This window comes from Saccostrea cucullata, unplaced genomic scaffold, assembly GCF_032062105.1.
Source record: "Saccostrea cucullata isolate Sc308-1 unplaced genomic scaffold, CSIRO_AGI_Scuc_v1 ctg713, whole genome shotgun sequence".
Taxonomy (NCBI): Eukaryota; Metazoa; Mollusca; class Bivalvia; order Ostreida; family Ostreidae; genus Saccostrea; species Saccostrea cuccullata.
This window is the reverse complement of record NW_026921547.1, coordinates 28,128-50,415: the sequence shown is the minus strand read 5'-3', so window position 1 is coordinate 50,415 and position 22,288 is coordinate 28,128. Positions and strand designations below refer to the sequence as shown.

The 22,288-nt window shown below is 33.3% G+C and overlaps 2 protein-coding genes across 2 annotated transcripts in view; one reads left to right on the top strand and one right to left on the bottom strand.

Moving 5' to 3' along the window:
• The window catches only part of LOC134260300 (sperm-tail PG-rich repeat-containing protein 2-like), a 29,356-nt gene extending 14,324 nt beyond the window's left edge, over positions 1-15,032 (bottom strand). Inside the window, 9 exon segments of the mRNA XM_062742867.1 lie at positions 1,996-2,182; positions 8,860-9,113; positions 12,465-12,624; positions 12,955-13,068; positions 13,312-13,539; positions 13,828-13,992; positions 14,341-14,493; positions 14,588-14,709; positions 14,849-15,032. Coding sequence (XP_062598851.1) covers positions 1,996-2,182; positions 8,860-9,113; positions 12,465-12,624; positions 12,955-13,068; positions 13,312-13,539; positions 13,828-13,992; positions 14,341-14,493; positions 14,588-14,709; positions 14,849-15,014 — 1,549 coding nt within the window. The 5' untranslated portion in view covers positions 15,015-15,032.
• A 548-nt stretch (positions 15,033-15,580) lies between these two features.
• LOC134260297 (short-chain dehydrogenase/reductase family 42E member 1-like) lies at positions 15,581-22,288 on the top strand. The gene is made up of 11 exons (XM_062742865.1): positions 15,581-15,642; positions 15,889-16,056; positions 16,398-16,493; positions 16,700-16,757; positions 17,148-17,263; positions 18,152-18,295; positions 18,635-18,769; positions 19,038-19,103; positions 19,424-19,487; positions 20,462-20,535; positions 22,045-22,288. Exons 2-11 carry the CDS (start codon positions 15,889-15,891, stop codon positions 22,273-22,275), a joined length of 1,152 nt encoding a protein of 383 aa, XP_062598849.1. The 5' UTR covers positions 15,581-15,642; the 3' UTR covers positions 22,276-22,288.

Sequence of the window (22,288 nt, the reverse complement as noted above, 5' to 3'; positions counted from 1 at the left end):
GGCTTCATAGTGTGGTTAAAATGCTTCCATACAGAGGGTTTTTCAAATGATCTCCTATTTACGGAAGCCATGATGTCTTACACAATCAACGTAAGAGCCAAAGCACTGCAGAACTGGATCTACATACACATCAAAATTAATTCAATAAACAGACAACCAAAATATCTACAATCTGCCAATTTCCCTCAAACCCTCCTGCTTCATCCAATTCTGGTATTTTTCTGTTTCACTTATCCGAGCTCGTTTATTTCCAATAATTTGATCTTTCATGATTGTAAGCGATAATTCTTTGCTGAATTATCAGATAGTTTGTATGTAAGAGTTCGATTAGATTGTCAGTTGCTCGCATAACCGAATTAGGAAAAATTCTATACCCATAATCTACAAAGTAATGAATTTGGTTATGTAATATTTCATTTAATTAAGGGAGAATACCAAATATTTTGTAGTGATTTCTTAAAAGTAATGAATTGGAAATTATTGAGTTAAAAGAAATTTAATTACGGCTTCAAACTGTATTCATCTGGATAAAAGCAAATTTGTCATCAAAACTATTTACAAAATTGACGTAGAGAAATAAATAAACTATGACAAATGCAGGAGAAACCACATGTTGATTAATGCTTAATTGACATAAAGCATTTTTTATTGGTCATTTTATTCAAAGTGCAAGTTTATTGACATTTTGAAAGTCAGTTCATTGGATATTTTTCCCTCAGCTGACTTTTTAAAATCTACCTAAAATTATTTCAATTGAAACATACATTCTTGATGAAATGTAACATTTATTACATATACATGTGTTCATTTCTAAACTTTATAAAATTTTATCAGCTTCTAAGATAAGTAATACACCACATTCCTCCCCTATGACATTATCACTGACAGATATATGTCATGTATCTGATTAAAAGAAGACATTTTGAACAACATCTTTCCAAATTCTTTGTTTTATTTCAAGAACATCTTCCTACAAAATAACATTATCTGCTATAATTTTAATATATAGGTGTTCTTTGCAGACAGACAGGGTTGTTTTCAGGAAGTGTATATACACCAAGCCATGCAGCTAGGTTACCTTTATCTTCAACCCTGATTAGATTAATCAAAAATTATGAGCAGAATTTCTTAATCTTTTAAATCGAGTAAAGCATCATGGATTAAGCCGGATATATGCCAACATGAGTTCTGATTGAGCCAGGGTTTACTGAAATGAACCAAACTTTGTTTTCTGAGGGGATCCCATCTCTAATTTGGTAAATTGGCAGAAAGAGTCTGGAGTCTATAATTCTGTGAGCATTCCGAAAACATTTAAATATTGCTGTTTACATGTAGGAATCATCTTTTTAATTAAAGCAATGATTAATACACTACATTCTTGACTGTTTTCTTAGCTGGAGAGGGAGTTTGTAATGATTATTGACTTACTGGAAACGAGACCTGCACTTAGTGTTTGGTGTACCGAAATTGGTCAGGGTCTCCTTCTCGATCTCTACGATGTTAGAAACAGTGATGTCTCATAAATCGTGACCCCCCAAACAAATCCTACTTTGCAATGTAAACAGTTGCTCCTTGGAATAGTGGAAAGAATTTTCTCCCTCAAAAAGGCTAGTGATATTTGTTTGAATAAAAAACTTGCCAAACAAAGTAATTGCAAGGAAAGGAATTAAGGCATCAAAGATCACTTACAGATAATTGTCATAATTTAGATCACTATTGTCTGGATTAATTAGGTTCTCCTATATATCAGATCAACTACTTTCATGAGTAAAGTAAGTCAGTGATACTATCATGATGTAAATTTTGAATTTAATCACTAGGGGGAGGTAAATGCAAAATTTACAACATAATATCACATGCTGTAAATTTTGCATTTACTTCCCCTTAGTAAATTCAAAATTTACAACATTATAATTCTGAAATATGAGGCTAACATACGTGTCTGACACAATTCAATTCTTGTAACTGTATTGAGTTATGGACCCAGTAGCTTACCTGGGAAGTCAGCGTCGGTGTTGGAGACAACCATGTCTCGGGGTGGGGCGAATCTGGAGGCGGCAGAGAGGAAGGAGCCGTGTTTCCTCTTGGCCTCATCCGTCCTGGGCTTGGTCCTCTCACAGGTTCGCAGCTGGGACTGCTCATAGGACTGGATGACTTCGTAGGACCCAGGGGGTGGCATCTCCTACAATATAAACATGGAAAATGAAGCATATGCTGATCTTCAGAAATGTTCTGTTTTTTGGGAGGTTTTTTAATACAAAAAGTGTTTGTGAAACACTATGCGCCCGGCGGCAACAAAGTTTGGAAAAACTATTTTTAGCATACAGGTCAAAGTCACAAGGTCATTGACCTTGGTATCATTTAAAAGAACTTGATTAGTGGAGTATGCATACCAAATATGAAGTCTCTATCTTTCATGGTTCGAAAGTTACGGTTAATGTTCAAAAAAGCTATTTTTCGCTTATAGGTCACAGTCAAGGTCACGTGGTCATTGACCTTGGTGTCATTTGAAAGAGCTTAATGAGTGTAGTAGGCAAACCAAATATGAAGTTTTAATCTTTCATGGTTCAAAAGTTATGGCAAAGGTTAAAGTTTGCAGACAAACAGACAAACAGACAAACAGACAGACAGAAAGACAGACAGGACAAAAACAATCTACGCCCAAGATCAATAATCGATCTGGGCGCATAACGATAATAATCATAATAATGATAAAAGTGTAACTTAAATCTTTGGGACTATAAATTTCCCAGAAAAATGTCATCTGCACTGAATTTTATTTTTATTCAACTGAATACATACAAATTATAGATACTTCCTGCATGCATTTTGCAGTATATCATGAAATAAGATTAGTAGAGGTGTAATATTTTTGTTTATGAAAATAAGACTTTAATTGTTACAATACTTTGTTGCAAAATGTTCTGGAAGGATAGAACACAATGAATATAAGATGGAACACAGAGATGGCATTGTGTTCTATCATTTCATGATCCCGTCCACAAATGTTACAGGACTTTTAGGTTATCCTTATCAGTATTGATACAGCCAAAACGTATGAAACAGTCCTTAACCTAAAACAGTAGTCCTTCAACAAAAACAGCTTCAAAGGAAGGCAGCCAAAAATGAGGTACTTGAAGGAGAGGGTTTAATCCAGGTTTGGCATTCAGAGATTATACTAGCCCTTGAGAACTGAACATACCTCATTTACTGATCAATAATGGATAAAAATGACCAAAACTTAATTTGCCAAGAAAACACAATTATACAAGAACAAGTAAACTGCCTGCCCAACATTTAGGCTTCTATAAGTTTGTGTAAGAAAACTTTCTGATGAAGTGCCCTGACCCCTGCAACTTCTACATTAGTGAGTTTGGCAACCGAATTGGAATTGTCATCTTGAAAAACAAACACAACTTGATATTCATTAAATTTTTAGCGAGCAGAGTGGCTTGTATATGGAATTTTTGTCAAACTACCTCCATGTCTTGTATATATGTTAAATGTGGGGTTTTAGTGTAAAAGTACATGCCTTGGGTACAGGAGAGATAAGGAAATGTTTGAAAATTTTGTATCCACTGTTAGAATCAGCTGAAAAATTGGCTTCCATTACTGTCAACAATAAAAGATTTGGTTTGTCTGCGATTAGAACTTTTGAAATTTATTTCAGAAAGATGTTATAGAGTCAGGTGTTTGTACATTAAATCTTTTAAACTATTTCTGACTTTAAAAAATCTGAGAACAGCATTTTGATGGCTAGAGTTGCTCGAGATAACTTTTGAGATTTTATGGTGCTAACAGTGCTATGATGTGTCAAAACTTCAAAAACAAGCCATAGACTTTACAGCATCATGGCTACCACACAAATTTGTCTCTGTCTCATCACAGTCAAAAAAGAAGACTGCTTAACCATAAAAAACATCCACAGAGCACAAGAACTGGTAAAACATAAAACAAAAAAACCAGAATGGTATCATTTTCATGGGCTGGTACATAACCTAATTGTCTGCTACTGCAACCTAGCTGTTTTGGTCAATTAGCACGTTCAAGAATCATTCACCAGTACTACAAATAACAAACCTTAATCTGATCATGAGATGGGGAAAGGTTTTTTTTCTATCGCTAAAATGCCGTAAAATATTATCCCCGTGGAGACTTAATACCTACAGCCATAGCACCATGGATTACATCATGTATACTTCCAGGACAGCAGTAATTTGTCTCAAATTCCCCCGCAAAAAACTTCCGACAAAAGCTTCATGATTCAGAGAGATATTGCATAACAAAAATTCACAGAATCAAAAGAAACAATATGTACATACATTTCTCAGATATTGATACAACTGAGTCATGTTCACAGGAGAATACAGAGATATGTTTATAAATGTCAAATTCTGGGTACCAAAGTGTGGAAGATAATTTTGCTATTACTAAACTCTGTTATTAAGTTTAAATATTTGAAAACTTAATCACCATAGATGTTAGAGATCAATGTTTACAAAACTATATCTTTTTTAAGTCATACCAATTTTCAAAAGTACATAATAAACTTTTTAAGTTCAAGATACAAACTTCCTACATTTAAAGAGTTGTGGGGAAAAAAATCCCTAAACAAAATTGTACTGTGTGGACCTTAGGACTCTGGCATTGAGAAATGACCAATTTTTTTCAATTCTGATAAATCACATCCCTGCAAGATCCCCCGAAATGGTAAGTTGTCCAGATATACAAATGAAACGTCCTGATTAAATTGTCCATCTTCTGATACTGTAAAGATTGTAGGAGAAATCTAATAACAAAAGAATATACATCACGGTGGCCCTGACAGGACTTACAACACAGAGCAATATATAGCGCCAAAAGCATTTCATAAATATTCCTTGTTTGATTGGGTTTTGGCTGAAGGATTCAATTTGCTAGACAAGTCCCTCTTATCAAATTCTGTATCAAGATGGAATCCATCTACAAATAAGGTATTAGCCATTCTTCTGTAAATGCAGTAGGCCTGTAGTTTTTCGGCTGTTGCGGGTTTCTGTGTTTTTTTTTTTCGTTGCAGCGGCAGACTGATGTCAGATTTTATGGTAAAATCATCAATAAAATGGACTGATAAGAAGCAGTAGAGAGCAAGGGAGGATTTTGTGTTGATACAAAGCAGACTTCAGTACCAACCCAAGATAAAAGAGACATTTCTCTTTAAATTTTTTTATTAGACTATTTGAACTGTTGAATGTTGAGAGAAATAGTCTCCTGATTTTTTAGAATTAAAATATTGCAATATTGTTGAGATTAAGAAAAAATTTCAATGTTTATATGATGAGACATTTTTTATGTGGTAAAGTTTAAATTCAGTTTGAAAATTTGTAAATTAACTTGCATGCATACATCTTTTTTTTTTTCTTTTCAAAAAACACAGAAAATGCGATCTTGATATATCAGAAATATGGAAAGTTTGACAATGCTGAAATGACAAAATTGACGAATGACTCATTGACTGACAAGGATTTCATTCATCAGTTTTCTCCTTTTTTTTTAAAGAACAATGTACTAGTATGGTGCACACCTTAAAGTTTCCAGACACTAGCTTTATTTCTGAAATATCAAATCCTAATATTTTCAACCCTTTATTACAATAACCATGTTTACAGTTTCAGTATTGATTTTGAGCAAATGCTCTGAAAATTGTGTTTAATCCAGGTTTATCTTAAATGTGCACTTTGATATTAAGTACTTTTATGAATATTTTTATTATGCCCTGCTAGTAAAATGGTTATGTCATATTGCAAAACGATTCAAATGTTAAGTGTACTTCTAGAAAATTTCCTTCCATTTTTATCTTCAAAATAGAGGAACAATAAAACCAAATGTCTTGATTTTGAGTCAATTAAACTGAGAGACAGGAACAAGTATAATAATTTACAACAATCAAAAGTGGCACCAAATACTTGACCACTTCTTGATTCTTGTATTTTATAATGTATACAGAAAAAACTTGTTGAAGGCAGGTTTTCTGTCCTTTTATATAATGGACCAGTCTGCCTCCTGTATATATGACATTCCATCATCTTGTGCACAATGCACCCAGCAGACTACATCTGCCCCATGTAAATTTCAAGTTTGTTAGCATTCTTAATGAAAGATAATTGGAACTTGGCTCCAGGGCTACATTTTTAGCTTCCTAAAAACAAGGGATTTTAAACAAGTTTACGATTTCAATGGCTTTAGTTTTTGTTGAATGTCTGCACTTTAATGAAATATTGTCTGCCATTAATTCATTGTTTACAATAGTGTTGTAAATTTTATTTTTCATTGATGTTGAAATTATACTTGAAGTTGAGAGGGAATTTGTTTATTTATGATTTAAATGGATGAAATAATTCTTGGAATAAATAAACAAGTTGAAATAATTTACTTTTCTAAGAAAAAGTTATAAACAATGGATCTGGAAGATGCAGCAAAAATGTATCTAAGTTGTAATTCAAATTAGTTCTTAAATTTCTTGTTTTAAGGAACAAGATAAGATTTAAAAAGGAAATTAAAGCATAGTTTTCTTAACTTTTTTGATATCAGTGATAGAGTGAAAAAATGTTAAAAAGTGAAGGAAAAACCTCAAGTTGAACATTATGTGTAAATGCAATTAAGATGACTCAATAAAGTTCCTAGTGTGTCTCAAACCTACTTTGTAGAAACTGTGACTTTTCAGAATGGGCTCCCAAATTATCACACCAAAAGGCATCATGGGAAATTAAGATGGAAGACAGTCATAGCTGAATATGACATACTCCATCAAAAAATTCAGAGGAAGGTGAGAAAAAATGATGGATAGTACTCTATTAGATACTGGGAGAAGTAATTGATTGCCATGGTTTAACAGAAACTCTCATCAATTTCTCAAAATCACACTGATAAAGCAAGAAAGATCAACTGAACATTCATGAGAACATTTGAACTCAGAATTGGAAGTCTGATTGCAAAAAAAAAAATATATCATATTAATCAAACAATAACTCAATCATGCTGTAAAGCTCCAATCAAATATTCTGTTTCAATGTCAACTACCCTCTCCAGTTTCACAGGAAAATACTTCCTTTCATGGACTTTATACTCCTACATAACCACACTTTCGGTTATAGTTGAAAAGTACACCACTATACATCCTGCCTTGACTGATGATGCCTGCAAAGCATATCCCACTCACAGGCCATTAGAAGATGCAAAACACCACTCAGGGGACAAACTCAGGAAGAACTGAGAGCAGATGATGGCTTCTAACTGAAACTAACCCTAAAACCATCACCAAAGTCGGATCATATTTTCTGACTACTTATGGATTTTGAATAGTTCTGCTCTTGCATGATATCCTAATTGTTGAGTGTTGACAAGTTATCTTAACTGCATATTTATGAAGTTTGAGCCACCAGTACAGATCATATGCACTTGATATTCAATTAAGCTATTCATGATAGTTTATTGTGTAATCTTTGTAAACTCTGCATAAAATCGAATGATTGACCATGAGTTTTTGCTTGTCAGCAGTTTTTTAAGGATACTACAGAGAGGTTTCTGACAAATGCTAGAGAATAAGTCAGTGGAATCTTGTTTGTCATTAACAGGATATGATAGATGGTTTATGAATAGGACATATTTTATTGAACAATACATTTTGAGGGGTATAATTTGGTGTATAACTGGACAATGAAATAGGAGGTTTTGTGATAAAGAGATACATGTACTATCACTAAAGCACCTACCAAAAAGGTTTTTTTTTTGGTTTGAAGTTAAATGGTTTGCAAATAAATGGTTTTTGCCACAGGTACTTGTGGACATATTCAACCCCGGGGCTTATTGGACATTTTTTTCACAAATTATATTTATTACACTTATTCATCATGTGTACAATATGAAAAAATCCTCAAAACCCCAAGATAATCGCTCCTCAAAAAAAATACCCCACTATACATTATAAGAGAGAAAGGTATGCAACTCCCGTTTGTTTACGTTGTACCCCCACTGGTCTTTCTGGGTTTAAAACATGTATTTATTTTATTTCAACCTGAAATGTCGATTCAAACCGTCTCTACATTTATTTCTGTCATAGTCCATGCTATCGGATTGACTCTGCATCTCGTAAAAATCCCACAATATCTTATTAAACAGCATTCCAGTCAGAACGTTGAAATTTCCTTAGGTTCGCAACGGAAGTGCAAAGAGAATGTTTCACTTATTACGAAAACGTCCGAGAGAGTTTTGGCCTGACGTAATAATTCCTCTCGGGTGTTATCAACATTCTTTATGCACTTCCGTTGCTTTTACTAAGGGAAATTTCAACGTTCTGACTGTAATGCTGTTTATTGTGGGATTTTTACGAGATGCAGAGTTTTGGACTATGACAGAAATATATGTAGAGACGGTGTGAATCGACATTTCAGGTTGAAATGAAATAAATACATGTTTTAAACCCAGAAAGACCAGTGGGGGTACAACGTAAACAAACGGGAGTTGCATACCTTTCTCTCTTATAATGATTGGGGTATTTTTTTTGAGGAGCGATTATCTTGGGGTTTTGAGGATTTTTTCATATTGTTCACATGATGAATAAGAGTAATAAATATAATTTGTGAAAAAAATGTCAGTCCTGTCCACAAGTACCTGTGGTTTTTGCACAAGTTTTTCATATTTTGAAGTAATTTTTCTGACTGTCAGTAAACTATTCAAAGATTTGAAAACCAATACCATTTCAGTGACAAACAGTTATAAAGAGCCATACTGGTTTTAATCAGCCATTTTGTTACTATGACTGATGACATTTTACTCGGCTTTACTGTAGCAAATAGTTTTTCAACCCTTCCTTTACTGCAATACCTTAATTATTGTAGGCTGTTCTGGAAGTCTGGCTGTCACAGAGGAGAAGTTAGATGTCAGGTTCTGGTATCGGTTTTGGAATGGTTTTTCCTTGACCTGGTAATGAGCTGGTCCCGGTACTTCGGTTTCATCCTTCTTGGTGATTGGTTTGACTCTGACCGAGGTGGTGCCAAACACACCTTTTCTGGTGCTCTCTATGTAGGCTTTCCTCATGCTATCAGATCCCATTCCGGTCAGGTTATAGGCACCAGGTCCTAAAATTAGAGTCCAAAAATTTCATTAATAAATTACATGTACTCTATATCTGGAACTTGAGATTAGCTGGATACAGCGTACCTCCTTGCGGAAATACATATAAGAAAAGTTATTTTCTAAATTTCACCCTAAAAGAGTCAAAACTTGCCACCTTTCTTGCACAAATAAAAATCTTACTCAAACACATAATAAAAAACACAATATTCATAAATGAGTCAAAAACAGTAAACCATCTCCGAAGATTTAAATCTTAAAATTCAATTTGTGTTGCCTGTGGATTACATTTGACGTTTGAGAAAAATATCTTGAGAAAGAAATTAAAACCACAATTAACTTTGTGACATTTTGAAGACACTGCATGCATGAGTAGTGTGAAGCCAAACACTCAGAGGAATGAGATGATGAGTCTGAGATCGAGTCAGTCCCAAATGATGGCAGAATCTTCAGGAAATAATGAAAATTTATCACATGTGTGCTTGATCACTCTGAAATGACTCATTTCCCAAGCTTTAAAAAAAGGAAAATGGAATAATTTCAAATTGCTTGGACATTTTATTTATGTCTTAAGAAGATGGCAGCACACAATTTTTTTATGCATAATTGCTTTTAATACTTAATTCATTTTTTAAAAGTTTGTTTTAATTTTTCAACAGAAGTTATCACATTTTAGAAATACATTTCTCTCATTATCTTAAAACTACTTCTTACATACTGTAAAATCACATATTTTCGTGGGGTCAAATTTTTGAGGTTTGAAAAAGAAATATCTGTTTGTGGGGATTTGAATTTGTGGTTGTCTGGAGAAATGTTGACTAGTAATGCATATAGAATTTTTACATTTTGTGGTGGTCATAAATGAATTCGAAGGTCTCTCCACACCTCGAAAACAGCAAAAATTAAACTCCCATGTAAATTATTGATTTCACAGTATATGAAGTACAGCTAAAGCATAAAATTTCTATCAAATTACTATCAGCAACAATATTTTTATGATACATTTTTTTTTCCTCTCAAAAAATAAAAAATTGAAAATTAGAAATAAGAATTCTTTTTGACATAGGTAAATATTTTTTTTTTTGGTCTTTCTTACTATGCAAAAAGGAGAAGCATATGGCAAAGACCTTAAAACCTGATACTTTGAGAAACATTGTCACATATAACACATGTAATGATATTATCAGGATATTATTCAGATTCCACAATAACTTAGTCTGTCAACCTGTCAAAGGGTAAAATACCAGAAAACACATAAAAAACAATTACTTCTGGGGATTCCATATGGCTCATAAGATGGGTGTATAGAGGCAAAATGTCTTCCCCCCATTCCCAGAAAAGTCTTATGGCCAGGCTAACACAGGGGGTGACATTTTTCAGACCCCCATTTACCCCTCATAAAAACTCCCTGACAATTCTTAATGTCCGAGCATCTGGGCTCAGCTCTAAATTTGTGTGATGCACATCTCTGCAAACATGGAATTTATGAGTTTTTATGATGAGAACTAAAAGGTTGATGAGACAAGAGCTTCATCAAGATTGTTATTATATTAGAGTTGAGAAAAACTCTGACATTTAGGGTTGGTGTCAGGTTTCTTCTTTGTTTCTGGCCACCCAAAAAATAATGGAATCCTTATCTATGAATCTTCATTACTGTCACAAGCACATTCTGTCCTAAAACTGGGAATCTGGAATTGTCCCCCAAAATTACCTCACAATCCCTCATTACAGCTTTCTAATTAGAAATTATGTAAACTGGGAAATTATGCACATGAGATTTGGTGAGATAAATCTTCCTCCATCTTGTTAATACATTGTTCTAAAAAAAAAGTTCTTTTCCTCTAGAATTTTATTTCAAGTGATCCATGATCAAAAATAACATAGTGCCTACAAATTTTATTTTCAGGGAAAGAAGAGTTTTTTTCCAACACCTTTATATAAAAGTACTTTGTTATATGACGAGGCCCTTATTAACAATAATTCTCAAAGGACACACTGCCTACATCATCATCACTGAAAGAGATAAAAATCTCTCAAAATATTCCAAGCCGAATATTGGTTTTTTGACTCAGTTCTAACAATTCCTTTCTTTGATTAACACCAAATCTGAAGCTTTTTTTTGCATCAGGGAAGTTTACATCAGTCCTGCAACAGTTCACCTGGGAGCTAAGATACCATCACATCATCTCCTACCACTTTCCCACTAGATGGGAAACTTGGGAATTACTTTTTTTCAGCAGTGAGTTGATTGAATTTAAGCGACAACTAGAGACCAAACAAAGAGGCTGGAAGAATCGGTATTAAAATCATCAACCATTTTATGGCTTTACTCTCTTCTGTTTTACAATTTCCCGATTCATATTTTTTTAACAGCTGGAATTTCCCATCGTTGAATGCAGTAAAGCAAACAAATGTTGAATATCAAAGAAATGATGGTGTGACAGAATGTAGTTATGTTTTATAGAGTAACATTTTTATGTCATCTCTTATATTTTTTTTATTTGCATCAGATAGAGTGCATGGATGAAGAAGTAATTAAAAAAATTAATTCAGAATTTTAACTTTGCATTATAATGCCACCTGAGACAATTTTTCAATATTTTAGATTTGAATAATATATGTAATACGCGAGTTTTGATATTGTAACTCTCCTACAATAGAGGCACAAAATGTATCAGTATCAGCATGGAAGTGGGACAGGTTGTTTGTGTATACAAAAGTGCATGAATAAATGAACAAAGTTTATAACTTTAAAAATTTATTTTTAATGTGATAGAAAGATAATAATGTTAATCAGTGATGCATTTGATGATCTTATCAAGCTCAACTGTGCATATTTACATATCTACTTTCAATTAGGGTACTTGAAAATGAAAGAAATATAGTTGTTTTTAAACAATGTAGAATATTTTTTTGATTGTAAATATACCTTTTGTCTGTTTACAAAAGTTTGTGCACCATTTTCTAAAACTATAATTATTTCAAAAAACATTTTGAAATAAAATCTAAATTAAATAAACTGAAATGTGCATGTTTCCATTCAAAATATGGAATTGTTTAAATTGTGTATAATATTGCATAAAAATGATATCCATATTAACACTATATTTTTGCTATTTTCCATGCATCTCTTTTATCAAAAAACAAAATACTCAAACATTCTAAGAACAATCTTTAAAAAAAAGATTACAATTGTCCACATCCATTTAAAAGGGAGAGAATTCTTAATTTTGTTAAAGCAAATGAGAAAAAGAAAGAGAAAGTTTCTATAAGCAAGCAACAAACAGTTGATGTCACTTCAGATTGAGAATAAAGTGATCGATTCCGTGATATCATTGAATTCATTCTAAATATACCTGGTGTTTTCTTGACATGGGGTTCAGGGTTAAATCTAACTGAGGTCTGTCCAAATGGGGATCTCTTCAGTCCAGTAGTTCTCTTTAGGGTCTCCAGTGCATTACGGGGGTCATTGTATGTACCAGGAGCAGGGAGGGTCTTCTTAATTGGGGTAAATCTCTGCAATCATAAAACAAATAACCCTGAATATGCACTAGAATATTTTTCTGATAAGGACATTGATGTACTTAATATTTCAAAATGATTTGCAGCACATTAGCTCAGCAATCCTACTAAATTTGGATAGAATAAGTAAATTAAGCTCCATAACTATGACAAAGGAGTAAAAATTTTAAATCTTAATCAATAAATTTATAAGTTTTTTTTTTATTTGACTAGGTACCTAGGTAATGGTTTCTGTGGAATCACAATTTCTGTTCAACCCACACGAGGGTAGAAAAATATGCAGTTTTCAAAAGTATTTGAAAAATTGTTGGGCTTTTAACAAACCTTGGCCTGTGACATAAAGGGAGGGTGTTCTACTTCTATTCCCTCTGTATTGACTTTTGGAGGTTCAGGATCAAACCCTCCTTTAACATCATACTTCCCTGGTCCAGGAATGGCCTATAAAAATGATGTTTTAAATTAAATTAATGACAGATTAAGCCAAAACTCTGCTAAAATATTCTTAAATACATATTTAATCATGTTATATTTGTAAATACAAATAATCAAATTACAATGCATTTTGCAAAATATAATTTTCTTTTTTTATTAAATTCTCATGCAGCTGTTTTCCACGAGCTTCCCATGTTGCTGTTTAAAGGGAAACAACTCCTACATATACACAATACCAATAAAACACACCTTCTTCTCCTCATCCTTGACAATTGACTCGTGGTATCTAGGAATCCTGGCCTCAAACCTGTGAGATTCCTCTGTAGCATTCACATTTTCTGCTCTGTTCTGTACATTAACATAGGGCTCATAGTCCCCTGGCCCGGGGCCCATCTTCCCTTTACTGAGGTCCATACGTTTGGAGGCATATTTACTGAAGTGGACACCCTGATATGTTTTTGTGGCCTTTGTAGGATCCTAAAATCAGAAAATTTTAGACTTTTTAGATTTTTAAAACATTTGGAGATTATTGGCCCATTGTTTACATTATTAAATAAATTAATGAAAAGTCAGTTCTAGCAGTGAATATAAAAAAAATCAAAATGTTTTTAATAAAGATTTCAAATATGTGAATCCAACTAAAATATTAGATGTATATATGTATTTATCTCTGAGACTGTAAGATATTGAGACTTTGTCAAGTTCAATTTGAATCGAATTTAATACCAGTTTTACAGAAGATGTGTTTTAAAATGTCCATCTTACTGCAGATGGGTTATAGAAGGCTGGTCCTATAGTTTTATCCTTGTCAGGAGCATCCTGTTTTTTTAGAGTTCCGTCTTCACATTCTTCGTACCCATAGGCCTGCCCTGGCATAGGAATAGAGGGTGCCTCTGGCTTCCTGTGGAATTTGATTCTGCTTGTCACCAACTACAAAAGTATTACAACGATTTTAAAACAACTTTGCAGATATGTTATTTCTTTTTTAAAAAAAAGCATAATCACATAGTGTACACCAAGAAATATCTTTTCTTCCACTTTGATTATAGGATTCCTATGGAACAAAATACAATCATGGAAAACAGACAAAAACAATTCCAGCATAGAAACATGTTTTTCTGTGTAATATGAACCTATTCACTTGCATTTTTATACTACATGTGTATGCATTGCCCCCCTTCCTCCCCCCAAGTAGTTTTTATTCAAAGCCCCCCAAAAGCAACTGTAATAAATGTAACTTGAAATGCTTATTTCAGATTTTTGCTATCTGACACTTACACTTCCAGCATTATTTTTGCCCTGGATACTGCCTGGGGCAGACTTGCTGGCCCTGAAGTCTGTGTACTTTTCTGTACTGTACGTCCCTGGTCCTGGGTTCTCTGGAATCTGGCCCTGGAATCTTTTAGATTTATTGGCCAGTGTTTTTCCTCCCTGTAAAACACAATTTAGAATATATATCTGTGTTGATCTACTACAAGCATGACTTAAAATTTCAGTATTTGTTGGACAACATTATGATACTTACAGGAACAAAATCTTGAGCATTTTGAGGATCATAATGACCTGGTCCAGGGGCTGCAACAACCTGATCACTAACATTTAGGAATGTTTCTCGACTTGTCATAGACAAGAAAGGGGCATATCCATCTGGAAAATAGATCATGCATTTACTTAGATAGATTTAATGTATGGTAAACAATACAAAGATTGTCATTACAATAAAGCTTCAAATGCGATTTTGAGAGAATTTAGCCACATTCAAAGGGCAGAGGAACACTGCACTTACCAGCCTTGAGTTTAGCTCTGGCCAGGGCACTAGTTTCATCTTTCCTGGCCCAGTTAGATTTTTAAAGATTTTTCATATTAATTCCTCTATCATATGAGCCTGGTCCCACATTTCCTGGAGTGGATCCATATGTCTTCACCAGATCTCTAGGAGCTCTGTCATACATGGTGTTTCACTACCTCAACTATAAACAGAATTAAACTCAAACTATTTTAAAAAGTCTATAAAAATCATAACAATGAATTATTTTGTAGTGATAAAGTCTATTAAAAGGGTTGGAGTTGTCATCATTCTTGTATTAGAGGTCAACTCCTTACAGGAAGAAGAATAGAAAAAGTGCTGCGATGTTTATTAAATAAAAGTTTATCTAAATAGGAATGAAATTTCATGTATTTAAGCCTCATCAAATCCAATTTACGATATTTCTGCCTTCTTTGTATCAATTCTTGGGAGCAAGCAATATGTAAAATCGCATACAATTGTCAATATTTACCAAAAAATTGAGAGAAGTCCACCAATTACTGTGTTGCTATGGAACAATATGGCGGAAAGTACCGTACGACTGTCGTAAAATATGCTCCCGAAAATTTACTAATGGTAATATCATAATAAGTATACTAGCAATAAAAATTGTTTGAGTTTAATTAGTCGAATATCTAAGAAAAAATTTTAAAAGACACGAAATTCACAAATTTAAATGTATGTCGTAAAATGTTATGTTTACTTTTTCGGTAGTTGACCTCTGACCTCAGCCGGGTGCTTTGTTACACAATATTCGAAGTTGAACTTTGAAGGTATATTCCATGAATACGTTGAATAAGGGTTTTGTCAGCACTCATTCGAAAGGCATGGGTGTTATTCTATGTATTTATATAAAGGATCTTGTTTGTTTTATTTCCTTAGAGATTTTTTATTGAGTAATTTTGATGTGCATTATTTTCAAATTCAGCTTCAAACATGAGTGCTTACTAAGGCATATAGAAATCACTTTTGGATTTATTCCTGTCTTAAACTTTAATTCTCTCTTTCTTCTTTAAAAGATGTCTAGTTCTCCTTCTGAACCAGATAGAGTGCATTTAGTCACAGGGGGTGGAGGATACCCCGGGTTCAACCTTGGTAAAAAGCTGGCCCAGAATGGAAAGAAAGTTATCCTAGTAGACATCATCAAACCAAGGTGGCCAATGGAGGAAAACGTGTCTTTTATTCAGGTTACATAGAAATTTTACTGTACATATCCATCATTTTCTTCTTAAGTTCATGTAATATTTACAGATATAGAACTGTAATTAAAATCTTCCTAGTACATTTAACTTCAAGATAATGTAACTTCTGAATCAGCAAGATTCGAAGTGACTTAAAAATTTCGTGGAGATGCCAGACTGAGATTTTTAGTCTCTTTGAATTTCACTGAGATAAATAACAAGATCCATCAAAATCAAGTTATAAATTCCCTGTAGCTTCTTCAAAATAGCATTTTGGAAACAACTTTTCAAATTTAATACTGATAAAACTTGGTTATTTAAGTTTATATAAAGTTTTACATTTACAGTGCAATATAGCTCAAGGTCATGAAGTGGAGGAAGCATTAAAAGGAGCAGATTGTGTGTACCACATGGCCTCTTATGGAATGTCGGGGAGGGAACAAGTAAGGTATTTTATCTGTTTCTTCTGACATTAATATCGAAATGAATTCATTCATAAATTACATGTATTATTATAAAATGTACAAATATACTTTGTGTATAAACAAGTATGAAGCGGCAGTGCTTCACAACGAAAAAAGAAAATATTTAATCAAATGGAATATTAATTATCATGGAATATTATGTTTGGAATTTTTTCTTTTTTTAGTTGAATACTAAAGTGATAGAGGCTGTAAATGTAGGAGGAACAGAAAATGTTATCAAAGGTAACATTTTAGAATAAGTGAGATTTGATTGAGGAAAAAGTAAAATTTATCTCCAACTCATATGTCAGACTTCACCATATAAAAAGTGCATGTTTTGGAGGGTAACAACAACCTGAGAGAAATCCCAGTTTTGACTAATGAATCAGAAAATGTTAACAATACATGATTTCATTTTTCTTAGAAGTGTCTATTTCAACTTTCCAAAGCATGCATTTTTAATTTTGTTGTGCTGAATGTATGTATGATGCATAAAATGGTCTGAAATTCTTTTTCAATTCCCAGTTTGAAAGGCTTTCTAGTTAAGTCTGTTTCCATCCATTTTTCTCTGTTAAAAAAAGTGTTAAAAAGATCACTGATCTCTCAGTTAATCATTTAATATTTGTATTTCAGCATGCTTGAAGCACAAGATCAGGAGACTTGTCTACACCAGCACATACAATGTCATCTTTGGGGGTCAGGAAATTCGTGATGGGAATGAATCCCTGCCTTACCTACCTCTTAACAAAGTAGAGTTTTCATTAATACTGTGAAATCACAAAATTTAGTGGGGGTTTAATCTTCCTTGTTTTTGAGGTATGAATAGACCCACAATTTCATGTACACCAAGAAATGTAAAATGTTACATACATAACTACTCAACAATTCTTCATACATGAATTCAAATCCCCCAAAACCAAGACAGATTTTACTAAAACCACGAAGATTTGCCCCATGAAAATATGTGATTTAACAGTATGTGACATACTGTATGCTGTACTTGTAAGTAAATTGATATTGATATATTCAAAATTGAGTGCAATCACTGGATGTTATGAAATACCGCATTATTGTTTGAATCAGAGCCACTATTATTTGAAGCCTACATGCTTTTTAAGTACACTTATGCATACAATATTCAGGGTTTTCCTTGAAACTTTTCAGAACATTATTTACAAGTACCACAGTAATTGTCATTCATTCCATGAGAAGGGTTTTCATGATTTTTACCATAGCAAAATTAAAGTTAATAGAAACCCTGATGTTTAATTAAGACAAAATCAGGGATGTATCTAGTACAAGCTTGACCACCATCCATGTCATATGCAGGAGAGCCTCATTTATCCGGACGCTTTGGTTCCTAGTCTTTTTGTCCAGATATGTGAAGTGTCCGGATATCTGGGTTACCAATTAAACAAGACAAAATAAAGTTTAAAAAATCTGTTATGATGAAAAATCGTCCAGATACTGAAGCATCCGGATATCTGGCGTCCGGATATCTGAAGGTCCACTGTACTTATTCAAGCCTTAGGTCCCCAAGTTTTAAAGATATCATTAATAGGAAATCCCTGTGAATTCCAAATAAATTGAACTTTGTTTTTGAAAACTGTTGTATTACTTTCTTTATTTCACTGCAGCATCCTGATCATTATTCACGAACCAAAAGTATAGCAGAACAAAAGATACTGGCTGCCAATGACCCCGGAGTTCTCCATACCTGTGCCCTCAGGCTGGCAGGGGTATATGGGGTGGGGGAACTTCGTCATATACCAAGGACCGTGGTGAGTGAGGATCAAAATTGTACTTTACATATATACCAGAGTAACAATTGATGAGAAGTTATGTACCTTTTAGCAACCGTTATGTAAAAATAGAGAGAGAAAAAATAGGGTTACTTCCTATGAGTTTTACGTGTAAATTGCCGAAAGGTATATATATAAATGTAGAGCACACACATGCATATGGTTAAATAACACTTCTCAAAGTTTTGAGTAGAATGTATTTAAAAAATTAAAGTGCAAGGTGATTTTTTTTTTAATGAAGAAATATAATATGTCTCTCCAGCACAAGATTTGCCATTTACCACAGATAAGTAACTTTTGTTTGTTTGTTTTCTTCAGAACACAGTACAGATGGGAGCTATGAAGGCCCTGTTTGGTAAAAATTCTTTACAAGACTTTCTTCACGTGGACAATCTTGTTCAGGGACATATTCTTGCAGGACAGGCATTAATGGAGTCAAAGAAATGTGTAGCTGTAAGCAATTGGCCTTTTATTTCATCTTGAAATACTGTATACAGAGAAATTTTTGCCCCTGTTTTATTTTTGCCCCTGTCATCCTTGTCACAAGTGGGCAAATTGAAAACGGGGCAAATTCAAAGAACACAATATAATTTCTTAAACAGAACTGTGACAGGGCGAATTTAAAATGGGGCAAAATTGTTAGCAGGTTTAAAGGGGCAAAAATAACCTTATGTACAGTATTTAAAAGCATGCATTGATTTTGGTTTTTGTTTTTTTACAGGCAGGCCAGGCCTACTTTTTGTCAGATGGTGCTCCTATCAATACTTTTGAATTCTTCAGGCCCCTGGTGAGTTATGTTTTGAATGTTAAAAATATATGGAATGGAAACTTGAGAGAAACTTCCTCAATAATAACTTCTGTATAACGTTTATCCTGTCGATGCTGGTACAGTTGAACTTCAATATCTTGAACTCGAATATCTTGAATACCATGGATATGTCGAAGTGATGTGGAAGTCTCAACCACATATTCTTTTTTACCCTCCATATCTCGAATCCTCAGATATGTTGAAGGTTTTTTCTCTTCAGGTTCTAGATAATGAAGTTTAACTGTATAGTTTCAGTAAGTTGGATTAAAATTGTATTTGTTTTAATTCCGTATTTTCAGCTGGAGGGACTGGGTTACTCACTTCCCAAAGTTTCTGTACCTGTGTCTCTAGTCTATGCAGTAGGTAAGAAAATCATTGTTTATCATGCTTTGATGGATCTTTCCTTTATTAAATGCATGTTCTTGTTAAACATATAGATTACCATATATACTTGCCTATAAGTCGGTCCGCCTATAAGTCAGTTGTATTTTTTAGGTTAATTTGGAGGGATTTGCAATTGACCCGCTTATAAGTCAGTGCAACTTTTTGCCAGAATCATTTCACAATTTCAAACGAATACTGGTTAACCTGGTTTCGATTAATATTTTTAGAAATGATGCCAATATTTAGCGTTAAATCGTTTTGAAAATTAGATAATGCACACTTAGGATAAAAATAAAGTATTAAATACTTTTACTTGATGTATATATAATCTTAGAATACATAAATGTTATGACATATGACATATCCAGACTTTGTTTAACAATCATCGTGGAATATACGTTTCTAAAATACAGTGGACCTTCAGATATCCGGACCCCAGATATCCGGATGCTTCAGTATCCGGACGATTTTTCATCGGAACGAAATTTTTAAACGTTATATTGTCTTGTTTAACTGGTGATTCAAGTATCCGGACGCTTCACATATCCGTACAAATTGACTGGGAACCAAAGCATCCGGATAAATGAGGCTCCACTGTACTACACAAATTATGCCATCCAAAAAAATTAGTCATCTTTCTTTGACTTGCCTATAAGTCAGACATAAAATTTTGGACCAAAAAAAAAAACCGACTTAAAGGCAAGTATTTATGATACATTTTTAATATGGTAAAAATGAAAATATGTGTGTGTCACTCCATTTTGTCAAATTTTGATCACTTGTTACAGTCACTGTTATTCATATAATGTGTGTACAGGTACATGTATTTGCTACTGAAATTATAAATTTTGTTCATTTAAATTCTTTTCATTGATAAAAGTTTCATTGTTTAAGTCAGATACCAAAAGATTGTATTAATTACATTTTGATACATTAATCTTATTTTTTTCCAGCTTTTATTATTGAGTGGATCCACTTCTTTGTTGGTAGAGTTTACAACTTTCAACCCATTTTAACAAGAACAGAGGTTAGATATAACTTAATTTTTAGATATGATATCTTTTAAAAGCTGTCAACCAGGGAACCTATATACTAACAGGATAGGCAAGTACCGCAAGTCTCGCTATATCTCGTAAGTCATGGGATTCGTAAGTGAACTTTAATTAATTATATCTCTAATGCTTTCACATATTTCTGATCAAAACTTTAAAAAATCTATCAAAAAATCATTCAAGATCGTTTTTTAGCATGGATTATACTACTTATCTTAGTGGTAATTTTGTTTTATTCAAAATCGGCACATGCCCATGATCGGCCATTTTCCAATAATTTGCCAATTTCAGTGTTTGTTTTCTTTATATTTAAATCATATTATTATTTATGGTTTAAAATTTATTCTACCGCGATTATTGTAAACATGAAAGGAAACCGCCGGACATTATTCTCCAATAAATCACGAACGTCATCAAAAAATTATCAGATCAGAAACACGTATCCTTAACAATTCAAATGCATGTTTGGCTGTAGAATGAAATACTTGTTTAGACCGCATAGATGTGTCGTCTTTTGCAGTACAAACACTGTAAATTGCATCAAGTTGCTGATGAATGTCGGTTTTTATAGCTAAGCGGGGCTATTCCACGGACCTCCCTACACATTAAAAAACGTGATTTTAGCAGTAAAACAGGAACATGATTTTGTTATTGTATATTCATTTTAACTGATCAATACATATTACGAACAAATTTGTAATTTAAAAAGGCTATTTTTAATGTAACGAAAGCTCAAATCGGCTGCATTCTATACACAGGTAAGCAAACAAATTTTACCTCTGGTGTTAAATGAAACAGCGTAATCGAGAGATGGTGACCTAATTCGTTTCTCTATAGAGGTTCACGATTATCCTTAATTTATCGTTTGTACCATACATAGTAGAATAGAAATAAAGTCCTTGTTGTCGTGAATGATGCAGAATAACCTCCTCGGTCTCGAAATGTTGTTTGAAATATAAAAGCCTCGGCTAGCGCCTCGGCTTTTATCTTTCAAACAACATTTCTCGACCTCGGAGGTTATTCTGCAACATTCACGAAAACGCGGACTTTATTTCTTAATTAAAAATCAATTCCAATACATAAATTGAGTAAATCATATTAATAAGAAAACACCAAGTTTACTGGGAATAAACATAGTTTGAAAAACTTGTGCGTGATGTTTTGGGTAAATAAACAGAGCGATGAAGGAGTTGTCTATCCCATTAGTATATAGGTCCTTGCTGTCAACTATCATATGCAAAAAAAAAATATTCTTAGTTCTAAGATTTGATCAATTTTTATGGAGCTCTTCTTCTAAAGGAGATCAAAGTAGTCTGAAAATGGCCACGACCACCAAGTCCTCTTAAACTATAAACTTGGTCTACCATATAGAGATGTACATTTTGAAATAATAATTCCTAAAAATTGATGCTATTTGCTTAATTGTATTGTTAAGTGCAGGAGCATCTATCATATGCATAAATATTTTTTCCCCTTGCTTCTAGGTTTACAAATCCGGTGTCACACACTACTTCAGCATCAAAAAAGCATCCAGAGATTTAGGATACCAGCCAACAATACAGAATGAAATATCTGATGTTTTAGAGGAATACATTCAAAAGGGATTCAAAAAGAGAAAAAGAAAACAGTCGGCCCTTATGTATTATTTTGTCAACCTCATCATAGCTGTGATATTTGCTTCTTTTGTTTTATCTTGGTTGCCAGGAGTAAAATAAACTATAAAATACA

What these genes read in the sequence shown, in the direction of transcription:
- LOC134260297 (XM_062742865.1), top strand. Translation starts at nt 15,889, where the DNA reads ATGTCTAGTTCTCCTTCTGAACCAGATAGAGTGCATTTAGTCACAGGG. An exon ending in TTGAATTCTTCAGGCCCCTG is followed by an intron (nt 19,104 to 19,423) that starts GTGAGTTATGTT and finishes CCGTATTTTCAG; the next exon opens with CTGGAGGGACTGGGTTACTC. An exon ending in GTCTCTAGTCTATGCAGTAG is followed by an intron (nt 19,488 to 20,461) that starts GTAAGAAAATCA and finishes ATTTTTTTCCAG; the next exon opens with CTTTTATTATTGAGTGGATC.